Source organism: Cheilinus undulatus, linkage group 8 (genome assembly GCF_018320785.1).
Source record: "Cheilinus undulatus linkage group 8, ASM1832078v1, whole genome shotgun sequence".
Taxonomy (NCBI): domain Eukaryota; kingdom Metazoa; phylum Chordata; class Actinopteri; order Labriformes; family Labridae; genus Cheilinus; species Cheilinus undulatus.
In genome coordinates this window covers 48,572,260-48,586,754 of record NC_054872.1, presented here as the reverse complement: position 1 = coordinate 48,586,754, position 14,495 = coordinate 48,572,260, and the positions used below count along the sequence as shown (strand labels likewise).

At 41.6% G+C, this 14,495-nt stretch overlaps 1 protein-coding gene across 1 annotated transcript in view; it reads right to left on the bottom strand.

Annotated features, from left to right (window-relative positions):
* si:ch211-113g11.6 (uncharacterized protein LOC559008 homolog) overlaps positions 1 to 14,064 on the bottom strand; it is a 122,220-nt gene extending 108,156 nt beyond the window's left edge. Inside the window, exon 1 of the mRNA XM_041793131.1 lies at positions 13,919 to 14,064. Coding sequence (XP_041649065.1) covers positions 13,919 to 13,997 — 79 coding nt within the window. The 5' untranslated portion in view covers positions 13,998 to 14,064. The remainder of the gene's footprint in view (positions 1 to 13,918) is intronic.
* Positions 14,065 to 14,495: the final 431 nt, after the last annotated feature.

The window sequence follows — 14,495 nt, the reverse complement described above, 5'->3', positions numbered from 1 at the left end:
AGGTTTAGAAGTTTTGCCTTGGTAAATCTTGACCTTCATGTCACAAATATTGCAGCGTAATCGCTGCTACCAACGTCATTACTCACATGACTGCAATGCTGCATTCGTGTCCGGCATGGAAAATTGACTACTCTTCCACTCTCTTGCAGTCACAAGAATGCGTTTTGGACCAAAACATGGTACAGTTTTATTTTACGTGAATTGGTACTCGGTAGTACCGACGGAATTCAGTCAGCGCCTATAAAAGTAAAGAATTCGGTACCCATCCCTAGTTTGGGGCGTAATGTCATCTGCTGGCATTAGTCCGCTGGTCTTAATAAAGTCCAGAGTCAAGGCTGTCAGCCATTTACCAGGAGATTTTAGAGACCCTCATGCTTCCATCTGCTGAGAACGTTCATAGAGATTCTGATTTCCTTCTTCCAGCAGGACTTGGCACCTGACCACAATGAAGCCAAAACTACCAGAAACTGGTTCACTGTCCCATCTGGTGAGGGATGGGACAAAGATTGACTGGCTCAGCTCTCTCTTCACCACCACGGTGGGATACAACGTCTGCAAAACCGCAGATGCTGCACCGATCCGCCTATCGATCCCTCAGTCCCTTCCTCACTCAAGAATAAGACCCCAAGGTACCTGAACTCCTTCACTTGAGGCAAAGACACTTTCCCCACCTGGAGGGAGCAACCCGCCGTTTTCCAGCAGAGAACCATGGCCTCAGACTTGGAGATGTCTTGATATTCTAATTTTTTTGAGTTGCACATGTATTTGGGTATGTGGAGTCTTACAAAATGTGAAAAAGCCACCTCTGTCCTTGGTTGAAGTCTACGTCTGAAAACTCACAATCTGATTGTCTGCTTGAATTCTGTTCCAACACCTGCCCTTCACCTGGTGTCTCCACTGAAAAATTTCCTCCCACAGCTGTTCTGGTGTCGACATATCCCATAGAAGAGAAGACTGGGATAAAAATGAGCCAAACCTGTTGCCTTAAATCTGCAGAGGATCAGCTCAAGAACTCCTGTTTATGAGCTGATGTGATTTACCAAAACACTGGGTCTAACATCACTGCCCTTTGTGTTTTCAGATGGAACAGAAAGCCTTTACTGAGATCTGGGGTGTTGGAGGAAAAGGGCATCTGGTGGGAGCATTAATATCACTGAAATAATCATGTGGGCAAAATCAATCATGGATGTTTGTTTGAATTACACTCAGGACACCCCCAGAACGCTTAAAAGTAGAGTTTAGCATTTCTGATTCACCCATCCAATCACACTCTCATGAACCTACACTGCAACTGTGCCTGCATTTAAAAAAAGATTAAAAAGACTGCGCAACATGTGCAAAAAGCCATCATTAAAGGTCCTGCAGAAAGCCCTCTATGTCTAATAATGGATGCTGAACAATTAGGGGGGAGTTCATGAAACACCACAGTCTCTTTGATGGCGCCAGCAATTTTCCTTCATTTGGCCTCTACTTCAGAAATGAATTTCTTTGTAATTTCATTGAATGCTTTTTTAATTTTCATTCTGAAGGCTCAGAAAGCTTTGCAGCAAACCCACCAGCACCCCTCTGACGATAGATAATACAGTTTTGTAAGACATATGAGAAGCTGAGAACACTCTAAAAAGCACCGTTACTAACATGTCATCATCAGAACAGCTCGAATTTTCTCTTTTATATTCTGCAAAGGTACTCCAGGAGCAGAAAGTGAAATCAAATTTTAATTCCAGTGATGCATGATGCATTCTGCTCTCTGTGCTTTAACAGAAAAGATGCGCTAATCGCAATAAAATGTGATTTAATGACCATCGCTGCATGTTTTATTGAGATTTTCTCTTCATCTCTGAAATGAAAAAAGACATCCAGTCTGACAGCACAGCCAGGATGAAGTGCTGGTTATCGTTGATGTAGGTTGGCAGCCAAGTTTCTATGGAAACAGTCGCCTTTCATGCTGCCGGGACTCTAACACGTGAAGCCTGAACCTCAGAATGAAGTCAGAAATGCGCAAGGAAAGAAGATGTGGCTGATGTCTGAGATAGGAATATTGATATTTATTTATTTCACTGTCTGGAGAGGGACACTCTGCAGCTGCACAGCACACACACAGACACACAGAGAGGGAATGGCATTAATAATTCCTTCAGATGTTGACATCCCAACTAGGGTTTTCAAATGGATAAATAATTTGATTGTGATTAATTGCTGATTTTTCTGGTTAATCATGATTAATCATGCTTTTATCCATCCATTATCAACACCACTTGTCTCACTGAGTGATGGTGGGATGCTGGAGCCTATCCCAGCTGTCATTGGGCAGAACAGGGATACATTCAGGACTGGCCACCAGCCAATCACAGGGCTGATATACAGAGAAAAACAACCAGACCTGGTCACACTCATATCTACGGGCAATTTAGAGTCAATCTAATGAGCATTTCATTGGACTGTGGGAGGAAGCTGAAGAAAACTCATGCATGCACAGAGACTCCAAACTCAAGAGGCCATGCAAGACTGGGGTTTGAACCAGGAAGCTAACCCCTGCACCAGCTTGCAGCTGTGCTTTAATCACATATTCCAAGTTTTTTTCCCTTTTAAAATGAATTTTTAAATGCATACCAACAATGTGAAGCAATTTCTATCACTATCTTGATTTGACAGTTCTTATTCTGTCAAATACACAGTTTAACGCTGTTATACATGAATGAATATGCAGGAGTGCATGTACAAAACGACTCACATTTACACTTTTCATAAGTCCACATTTAGTTTCTTTCTCTAAATAACCCAGTTATCTTAATTCATCTGAGAGATTTTCTCAACAAATTTTTCTTTGTTATGCTTTAACTTGGTCTTAAGTAGTGTACTTTGCTTCCTGTTTCACAAGCTATTATTACTTTAGCTAATTGTAAACTCATTTCATGTTTTTGAATCCAGATACCTTAATAAATATCCAATACAAGTGAGCAGATCTGGAAGCATCACCTACCAGATGTTGCATAATTATTTGGCCCACAAACAAAGCAGCAATCCTAAACACCACTGTGGCTGCCACAGTTGTTTTTATGTAGCTGGTAGAGTCCTGGCCATGTGGAAATATTAGTTTTCCTCCATTTAGTTTTCCTTCTTGAGTCACATGTGATCACAAGAGTGCTGTCAGATCTGGAATCACCACTGTCAAATAGTTACTACAAAAGGCAGGTAGTAGTCTCCTCTTGTGGCCCACCTACAAAACCTCTTAGGTCCACTGGTGGGCCACAACCTACTCTTTAGGAAGCACTGCTGTAGATGAAAGTCCTAAATCTACAGCTGACATATCAGAATATGCTGATAGTTAACTTTTAAAGCTAATTCACTAGTTTCTTGTCACACCTGTTAAGTAATGTGAAAGACTTTGTAAGTTAGTTCAGCAGTCATTTTGAGTGCAGTGATTCACACCTGACATCTATCTAATCAAATCACATGACTCCCATCCTCCTAATTCAACGGTCTATTTAAGCTGCAAGATTTGCTCAGTCACCTGCCACCCTGGTTCGGCACTGCACTCTCGCTTCAACCCACCTCCACCCCAGCATCCACCTGTTGGCTCCGACAGGGGGTTTGAGATGTTCATAACTCCTCAATTCTGCATTTAAGGTATCGGTGTGGAATGATTAAGTCAGAGCCTGATGCCAAACTATGCTATGCTATGCTACCATCATAAATGTTTGAAAAACTGAAAATGTGAAATGACTGACCGAACTGATTTCAATCAGACCTAACCCTAACCCTAACCAGACCTGTTGGCACAGCTGTACAAAATCAAGCACCTAGCCATGCAGTGTCCACTTGCAATCATACGTGATGCTAAATGGGTCGTTCTGATGAGCTCGGTGACTTCAAGCGTGAGAATGTGAGGTCCGTGAATTTTCATCCCTGCACAGTCAACTGTAAGTGATATTATTTGAAAGTGGAAGCATTTAGGAACAACAGCAACTCAGCTAGGAGGCCAAAGATCACACAAAATCACAGGGTGGAGTCATAATGGTAAGGGGCTGTTTTTCAGGGTTAGGACGAGGCCCCTTTTCTCCAGTGAAGGCCATTCTTAATGCTTCAGCATACCAAAACATTCTGGACAATGCTATGCTTCCAACAATATGGCAGCAGTTTAAGGAAGGCCCTTTTCTATTCCAAAATGACTAGGGGTGACCCAGAATAGTCGCGGATTCGATGATTTGATTCGAAGGAGTCTGATTCGACTATGAACCTCATAGTCGAATGTTGTTATGTAACCAAGATCGTATTATTCTGACTACATGGGGGTGCCCATGGGTGCTTAGGCTGAGTTTCCAATAGCCGGCAAGCACAGACTTGTATGTATCGATGTATCACAGAATATCAGATTTATGCATTTTGCTGCTGTTAATGCAGCAAAATAATGTTAAAGCAAATGTCCGATAGTTGTTCTAAATGGCCAGAATTCTTGTGGACTGCCGGTCATTTTGACCGGGCATAAAAAAGTGTAGCGGAAACGCTGTTCGACTATTAGTCGACTAAAGGCAAAATCTGATGAATCAGATTTGACTATGAAACTCCCTAGTCGAAAACACCTCTAGACATGACTGTGCCCCTGTGCACGAAGCAAGGACTAGGACATGGTTTGATGAGTTCAGTATGGAAGAACTCATCGGGGTCCTGACTTCAACCCCACTGAACCTTTGGGATGAACTGGAACAGATATCCAGCATTGTCCAACATCAGTGCCTGACCTCATAAATGCTCTACAGAATGAATGGGCAGAAATTCCCACAGAAACACTCCAAAATCTTGTGGAAAACCTTCCTGGAAGAGTTGAGGCTTTTCTAGCTGCAAAAGGGGGCCTACCCAACAACGGCATTTCAGTCCCTGTTGGTGTAACTGTCAGGTGTTCAAATACTTTTGTCCACATAGTCTGCTTATATTAATATCATACTGATAATGTTGTGTACTTCTGGTTCTAATGTAAAAATTGGCTGAAACTGCCCTTTTATGTGGTCTTCCATGTTTTTAAGATCAATCAATCAGTTTGATAGTGCATCGTCAGCCTTCTCCATTCTCTTCATATCTACAGTTTCAGAAAGGTCATGTATAAGATACAACTGAAATGTCACAACCTTGGCCTCCTTTCTTCTATCCTGTACTTCTTTGTTTTGCTTTTGTTGTGAATCTTTATATCTTACTTCCTTCCTCAGACATTTAATCGTTCCCGCTGGCTGAAACGATGAATTTTCAAAAGGTCAGCATTTCAGGATCCAAGAAAAACAGCCTTGTGTTTTTTGGCTTGTGTTTTTAAAAAGGCTTCATTAAATTTAGAGTTTCTTTATCCTCACAAAAACATGAAATCCTTGAATGAAGCAAATTCATTTTAAAGTCACTTTTGAAGAAGTATTTTCTTAATTGGAGTGAAAAAGATGCTCATTAAATGAGAGAATAAATCACTTCAGAGACTAAATGAGAGCAGCAGAAGAAACACCAAATGTGTTTCAATCTTGAAGCCTTTAAAGCTTTTAGGTCTGGCCTGCAGATCACACCACAGCTGGGATTTTATTATCATGGCTTGGCTTCTTTCATTGTAGTGTTGTATTGTTGAAGGAGTTCAAGGTCTGCTTTTGTAATGAAAACCTATGATACTCATGGTTCAATGAGGTTTTTATATGAGAGAGTTCAGACTGAGAGAGAGAGAGAAGGTCAAACAACGGCTGAACTTTGGCCAAATGCTCTGATATTTTGGAGGCAGCCAAAGATGTCAAATTAGCCTTCATTCCTCTGCTTTCTTTTCCTTTATTGGTCTCAGCATCCTCCTCCTCTCTATCTCACATCTCTCTCCGTGTTTGTCCTGCCCGTGGCCTCTGCTTTTATGGTCACCTTATCACGCTCAGGCAGACGTATTCAAAATAAGGTGTTTACAGATCATGTATAGTCAAGTAGAGCAGACTTTCATTTTCTCTCACCCCATTCACTGCATAATCTGAATCCTAATCCTAATGCAGTGCCTCAAAGGAGTCTCACTGAAAAGAGCTGAAAAACAGACCCACTTTGACCAACCTGTCCCATATTTGGAGCCCAGAACAAACACACAGCAAACAGACTCACTGATGATAAAACATTAAACAGCACACTAGGGTTGTCATGGCACCAGAATTTTCAACCTAGATGTGATTCTAATAAAAATCAAACAACGCTGACGCCTTTTTTAAACCACAGTAACAAAAGCACAAGTCCTAGCTACCTTATTAAGATAAAATGCATGTCTTGACCTGTCAATAACCTCAGCCATCACCGCATTGCAACCCCAAAAGTCTGTATTTGCTGTGACGGCCCATGCATTGTGACAGATGGGGGCCCGTCCGGGTTTTAAACTCGAACCTCTCAGGATGGGTTGTGACGTTGCCAAAGAAAATGAAAATATGACCTTAGTTGTTTTCTTAGTTTGTTTAGGCTGACAAACTTGCAGTTTTAATAGCTGCTTGTTCTAACGAGGTCTAATGCAATTATATTATTTATGGACAAAGTCCTCTTAATGCCATGTCAGTATATTGAAATCTCCAGACCCTACATTGAGGTCATGGATACAAGTAGCTGTAATGAGCCTCTTCTGAAGGGTGTCTGGGCTCAGCCTTAGAGAGGACCTTGGACATCCAGCGGGAGCTCAGAGCAGAGGCTCTGTACTTTACATCTAAAGGAGTCAGCTGACGGGATTGGGGCATCTTTTTAGGATGCCCTGTGGTTGCTTCCCTTTGGAGGTCTTCTGGGCACATTCTACTGGGAGGAGATTAGGGATGTGTATCGAAATATGGTAGCAATATTGTACCTGTGCCATTAAGGTATTTACTGAGCCAAATCACACTGTGGATTTTAGTGCTTCATTTGGGTGCCACTTCCTAATATCAAAGTAAAAAAATGCAGAACCCTCTTTCCAGTATTGTCCTCTGGCATTTTCAACAAACACTACAGCAACAAAAACAACAAACATGCTGAATTTAGCTAATATGTTTAAATTCTTCAATATAAATTCTTATATTGTAGCTGAATTAATTTAAATTTTTAAAGTGAATTTGTTGTTGTTATGGATGGATGGATGGATTACATTTTAAATAGGGAAGAAACAATGGACGGATGTATGGTTGGATGGACAGATGGACAAAACATGGATGGATGGATCAAATGAATCAGATGGATGGACAGATGGATAGATGGATGGATGGATGGACGGACGGACGGATGGATGGATGGATGGATGGATGGACAGACAGACGGATAGATGGTTGTATGGATGCTGGATGGATGAATGGATGGATGCTGGATGGATGGATGGATGGATAACATTACAGATCGACTTCAAATATGTAAAAGAAATGGTTTTCTCCAAATCCTAATGCCATTGTGTAAAACTGGCACTGATTCATTAAGGTTTGCAAACCTGCCTAATGTCTATAGCTTTAAAATCCAGCTGAGTGATGACCCTCCATCCATCCATCCATCCATTTTCTACACCGTTTATGTTTGGGGTCGTGGGGGTGCTAGAGCCTATCCCTCTACCCTTATAATTAGTTCAGCTCTGTCCATGGTGCTGAAACTGAACCAGTATGATAGCAAGGTTTTGTCTTTCAGAGTAATTTTAAATATAAACCTTAACTGGTAAAAATTTTTGCCTTAGCTGCACTATTAGTTGTTTGTTTGGGATTCTGATCTTTCATTTTTAATGGCTTTTTTTCTTGTTGAGGTCTCATGCACTTATTTTAATTGCTTGGAAAAATGTAGACCCTGAATGACCTCAGGCAACACAACAGTCAGACCTTAAACCTTAAAACAAACCCAGCTTTGACCTAAAACGTACAATTAGACTGGAACCACCAAACAGCCTATTAAGTGTGCAAAGCAGCCAGTTTCAGATTTTGCCAAATTAAGCCGATTTAGGACCTTTAAGGCTATCTGGCAGGGGTGTATTTTATTTCCTAGCCCCATAACAACCTCAGCCATCACAGCTTTACAAACTAATAAGTCTGTATTTGTCAAAACCCTGCCAAGTGAATCCCCTGCTCCTTATGAGGACCCCGGAGCTGTCCGTGGTGCTGAAACAGCTTCAGCTCCATGACAAGGCTTTTTGCACTTCAAGGTTTTAACTGTGCCTTTGAAGGATTTCCTCTGACAGCGTCCTACCTGTGAACTGTGTGCATGTGTGCGCCCTAACGACAGGCATTTGTAGCTCCCCCCTGCTATTGCATAACAACCAGTTTGATTGATATGACAGGCACGTCCAGGGCCGTCAGCTTGTGCGTTTTGTACTCAGCTCATCGCGGGGAGGGGGAGGATTACAGATACAAACAACTTGACTCAACCCCCTTCTCCACTGATTGCTAAACACTAGGGCTGGGAAATATAGACCAAAAATCCTATTTCCGTCATTTTTTTCCTCTTTTGCTGAAAGGTGATATACACAGATGTATCTGGACATTTTCTCTGTATAGGAATAACAAACAGCTGTCACGATACCTGAACTATAAACCTGGATATAATGTAGAAAAATAAAAAATATCTTGATATTAGATAAAAAAAAAAAATAGAAGTCCTTGACAACCAACATAGGATAATTAATTGGCTTTAATCATGCAACATTTCTATATATTAGGGTTGTCAAAATTCTCTTTACTCTTTAATGCCATGCATTTCAAAATGAAAAAATCTCCATTATCTTTATGATCTACAGTATTAAAAGGAGGAGAAACTTGATTATTTTCAGGCATATTGTTGACCAAAAGAGAGAGCAATGCAAAAAATTCACTAATTTGTTGACAATATCTGGAAAAGTGGGAAGGACTGGATCAAATCCATCCGTTCCATCCACTTTACATTATGTTGCCAACCTATTTGGGCAATTTGAGCAGAGTATTTTGTTTTTAATTTCTAAAACCACATTATAATAAACAATATCATTATCTTAGACACCAAATGTTGGATAATTTATTGTTTTGAATTAGCAAAACCTGCAGGTTGACCTTAGCAATCTCAGGCGTTATGCTAGCTATATAAAAGGACTGTGTACAGATTTGAAACAATCTTTAGAATTCTAGAACATTCTGACAACCTTATAGGTACTTTTATGTACATGTTGCCAGTGTTTTTGTACAATGTAGACAGTCTGTGCCAGCAACAGCCAAGGCGAGCGGTCTTTGGTTCTCCTGGTTTGCCATTCTTATGAACGCCATATCTCAAGAATACTTTAAGGTACTTTTTTCAAACTTTGCATGAATGTTCCCTCTGACTTAAGAATGAACTATTTAGATTTGGTAGTCAAAGGTCAAAGACAAAGGTCACTGGGCCTCATGTTCATCACTTTTTGGAAAACTGATATCTCAGGAACATTTTGAGAGATGCTGTTCAAACTTTGGACAAACATCCTCTTAACTGAGATAAACTGATTTACAGCTTGGAAGTCAAAGATTGAGGTCACCTGGTCTAATGTGTATCTCTAGCGCTAAAGACTTACTACCACTTACTACCATTTGTTTCACACATCCATCTGGTAAACCTCTCATAGGCAGTGTTTGGGAAAGGGCAGAGCCTTTGAAAATTGTTTCACAAAGCTATTTCTTTAGACGCTTCTTTAGACGCTTCAATACAAAACGGTTGGGAAAAGGCAGAGCCTTTGAAAAAAACTCAGAGGGTGATTGGCTGAACGTTCTGTCGGTCACATCTTTACGGGCCAATCAGAGCAACAAAACACATGACACCGTAGCCGCTACTGAGGAGTAAACTTCATAGAGAGCAGTATAACATGAACCATGGTGACTGTAGACTTTTGTCATTTTTGAAAACAACCCACTGCTGTTTTTTGTTCTTGCTTTAACGAAGAAATGTCGTCAATTTCTGATTAAACTGACGCTTTAACAGCATCCATGCTAATCTGTTCTGCCATATTTGCACCAGTCTCTTGTTGCTGCTTGCTTTCGTCATGACTCCAAAGCCCCTCGACGCTGATTGGTCCTGTCACTTTCTAGCCAGGCCCAAACGGTTCAGGCGGTTCAGAGCTTTGCAAGATGGATTGGCCAGTGAGAAACATGGAAACGGGCGTATCCATCTGCTTTGCGAGGTTAATCACAAACACCACCGCAGTCCATCTACTTGACTCACCACTACTTTCATTGTCTGGCAACAGTGTACCTTTTGGATGCTTAAAACCTCCAGATGATAGTACTAGTTAATACCATCCATCCATCTTCTTCTGCTTTTCTGGGGTCAGGTCACAGTGACAGCTCGCAAAGCATCTCAACCCAACATCCCTCCCTCCAGCAATGTTTTTTTCAGCTCCTCCCAGGTGATTCTGAGGCATTCCAAAACCAGATAGGATGTGCATTCCTTCCAGTGAGTTCTACTTAGGGGTCTCCTCCCAGTTGGACATGTCCATGGCCAGGAGGAATCCTGATCAGATGACCAAACCACCTTAGCTGGCACGTTTAATTTGTGAGAGCATGGGCTCTACTCCATGCTCCTTTCTAATGTCCATGTGCCTCACCATATCGCTAAGGCTGAGCCCAAACACCCTCCTCCTGAGGAATCTCATTCTGACCGCTTGAACCTGTTTTCTAATTCTTCCAGTCACTCCAAAAAGCTCATGATCGTAGGTGAAGATTGAAACAAAGATTGACTGGTACATTGAAAACTACACCTGCAAAACTGCTAATGCTGCACTAATCCAACCCCAGGATACTTGAGCCTCATCTTTTGGGGACACTTCTTCACACCCCCACCTCTTCTCTAATGGAGGTTTTAAACATGGACCAGTCAGACTCCATGATCCCAACCTCCCCTGGGATTAGTAGTTGACAATGAAAAATGAGGAAGTGCCTAATAACGGGTGTCCAGGACTTCTGATTTTGTTCAAGCTGATACCAATATTATTTATTTTTTACTCTTCATATAAATGCTCCTAAAGCAGATTAAAATCATTAAAATTGAATGCCCCATTTAGTAGGGGTGTCATGATTCATCGATCTGGATCGATATATCGATTTTTTGAGCAACGATTCAGTCAAATCGATTCAAAGTACAAACAACGATATATATCACCATTTTCACCTTACACTTTTATTTTGAAAGTCCCCCACATGCTTGGTTATGACAGTTTCCGCCCATCCACGAGTCACGACACCACAAGGATAGCAGGTAATGGCAAGCAGCCGAGAGAGTATCAATATTGTGTTTTTTTCTTTATGTGAAAAGCAACAGATTGTGGTAAATGGGTTCACAATATCATCTGATATTGATTGCAGGCATCTAAATCCAATCAAAATCGAATCGTGGCAGACTTTGTGATATTGGCCAATATTGAATCGTTGTCCTGAGAATCGATATCATATCGTATCGTGATGAAACTGGGGATTTACACCCCTACCTTTTTTCCTTAGGGCCCCCCTACTCGCATCTTAAAAAGCCACGCCCCCCTATATCTAAGATCTATGCCTAATCTACCCTATATTACAACTGTGTATTATGGCCACTCTAGGAAAAAAGACATGCTAATTTCAAGATTAAAAAAAAAACCTAAAAATTTCCAAGTTGTAAAAAATAATTAATGAGAAAAAAAATAGATGACTTTAAAAGCAGCAAATGTACCTGAACCCTGGATAAGAATTTTTGAGATTATAATGTGCAAAAGTCAAAATCTAACCACAGTTTTTTAGTTTGGTTTCTTGATTTGATTTTTTTTCCTTACACATGTAGCCCACTCTCAGACATCCATATCTTGTGGCATGAATCATTTATTTAATTCTGAGTCCATGGAAGAAATCTTGCATGCGTGTTGCTGAAGGGGTTAAAATGGTGCGCTGGCACTATCTGCTGGATCACTGTGGAATGGTGAAATTTAGGGCCCTGCTGATCCTGTGAGCGCATAGAGAAGGTTGCTGTATGTTGTTTTGGTGCCATAGACACACAGTCAAAAAACGTGTTTTTAATGGAAGTCTATTGTACAAATTTTGGACAAATAAGGCTGGAAGGAGCTATTTGGCGTCAGTAGAGTTCTATGGGCAACACATTTTATTTATTTATTTTTTTCAATATGAAGAAAAATATAAACTTTAGCCAAATTTGATGCCTCAATTTATAAAAATATGACTATCAACTCAAAATAATGATAATAAAAATGATGGATGTCCTAAAATGGACATAGGCTATGAGGGTTAATATTAACATCTAATTTTGACTATGTCAGAGCAGACAAGCCCCCCCGAGATCTTTGGAGCCTCCTTAGGGGTCCCCGGACCCCAGATGGGGAACCACTGATTTAGGTGGCTTTCACACTAGGGGCCTACTTGATCCCAAAGTCCGGTTCGTTCGGGTAGTGTGAATGCAAACCAACCGTGCCCGGGCACCGGACCCACTTGGGGAGGCGGTCTCGGGCGTGATTCAAGTGGACTCTGGCACGGTTTGGATGAGATGTGAATGCAACCACGCTCAGATATGGGACGGAGCGTCGTATCACCTTTATGACGTCATTGTAAAAACTAATCTTCTTTCCACAGAGCAGCAGTTTGTTCACATTTTCCTCAATAAAGGGTGCACGCTGCAGCGCAGGTTTTAACAACTGGGCCTAATGTGAAAGCGCCCTTAGACTACACACCTAAAATAGCTGATCTAAGGTCGTAGACAGTTCATGTCTTAAACACTCTTTTTATGCATTAGGCTTGGCATAGCTTGAATCCACATAAACTGTAGATATGAAGGATTTTTTCTCCCCCTGTATCTCATTTTCAAAGACCATTGATGTATCGATGTAAAATCCAATATGTTGCCCAGCCCTACTGAATACATTATAGGACTGTGTGAGGTGTAAAACGGCGTGAGTGGAATAAATAACAAGGAGACGGCTTGGAATTTTCCATTGATTGCTCTCCCCTCCCCTTCACCTTCCTCTCTCCCTCCATGTCTGTGTATTTCTTCATAGATTCACTCATGTTTGTATGGCAGATGCTGCCCTAAACAAACCCTCTCTTTCTCCCGGAGCGTGGATCATCTGCTGCAGTGGGAAGCAGCTGCCGTGTCCCGCATTGCAGCTCCGCAAGGACGCGAAAGCTACAGCGCTGGTGTCAACCTCTAAAGAGTCATATTTCACAGTAATGATGCTTTTCGGCGGGTGTTTAAAGGGCACAGCCTCGTGAACTGGCGCCATGTTCATCCAAAGAGGTTGCTTCTTCTGGTTTTAATGCGCTCGCTTCGCTCGGAGGTGAGGATTTGGAGAAGGGACGGGTGCCAATTAGCGCCGAGGTGCCTCTGGCTGAGGAAAAAACCGAACGATTGTGCATTTCAGAGAGGAAAAATTGGAGCTCAGTGAGTAAAAGAGCGCAGAAGTTGTCAAAATGACGCACAGAAAAGCCACAAGTTGCACAATTCACATCCAAATGAGTCAAATGTGCATTTGTGTAAGTGCGCGTGGCGCATTTAGAGGAATTAAATAACAAAACTTGATCAGAAAGCACTGCAAATGCAACAGTTTTGCGCACTTGATCTGATGTTAACAAAAAGGAAAGGCTTTTCTCCATCCTATTACATCCTTGGAACATGTGTGCGCGGCCTGGATGATGGAGCGCGTAATTTACTACTTAGTCATTTGAGGGGGGAGGGCGTGTTTAAGAGATTAATCCAGAGGTAGCTCCTTCAATATGGCTCTATTGGTTCTGTTTGTGCAGCATTACAAAGCCAAGATAACCTGAGTTAATGAGAATGTCAACAAAATTTACTTACAACATCCAATCGTGCAACAAACTCTCCCTTCATCCATTCACTCATCTCTCCATCCATTCACTCGCTCCATTTTTATTAAGAAAACAAAGCTAGTGACATCAATAAGTGGCTGGATGAGACTTGTAGTAAAAACAGCACACATCTACAGAAACAGCAGCCAACCTACCGTGCAAGACAAATTTGAGCCGAGGTGACTTTCCGACGACCACCGAGGCAAAAAGCGACATCAGGATGAAAGAATTCATCTTTCCTCAGTCTCTCTCGTCTCCAACCGCTTTGCTGGGATTGTTAAAGCGCTCCACAATATCCCTCTCCTTCCTCAAAGCCGCCTTTAAAGGTCCCTCCCCGATCTTCTGCGTCCCAGATCTGCTGCTGGTCCCAGTCCTATCTCGTCCGTCTGCTCCGCCGGCAGTTCAGTTTGGAGAAGTCGGGGTGTCAGGCTCCACCTCGGAAACAAAAGAGAGGAAACAGGGGGGAGTGTAGTCTTGGAGTAACGATGCGGGGTTGAAAAGTGTAAAAGAATCGATTGGAGCAAATTTTGACTTTAAAATCGCAGCCTTCCAGGATTAAACGTCATACCTGTTGCTGATTATTTTCTGTTATTTTTGCCTCTGCCTGCACCTTTAAAATAATCGGACCAGTGCTGATTTCTGATACAACTTCTTTACATGTCACATCTTTGTACGCAGCAAGAATCCAACATATTCCCAACAAGGATGCAGGTTTTAAAAATGATCATAGCT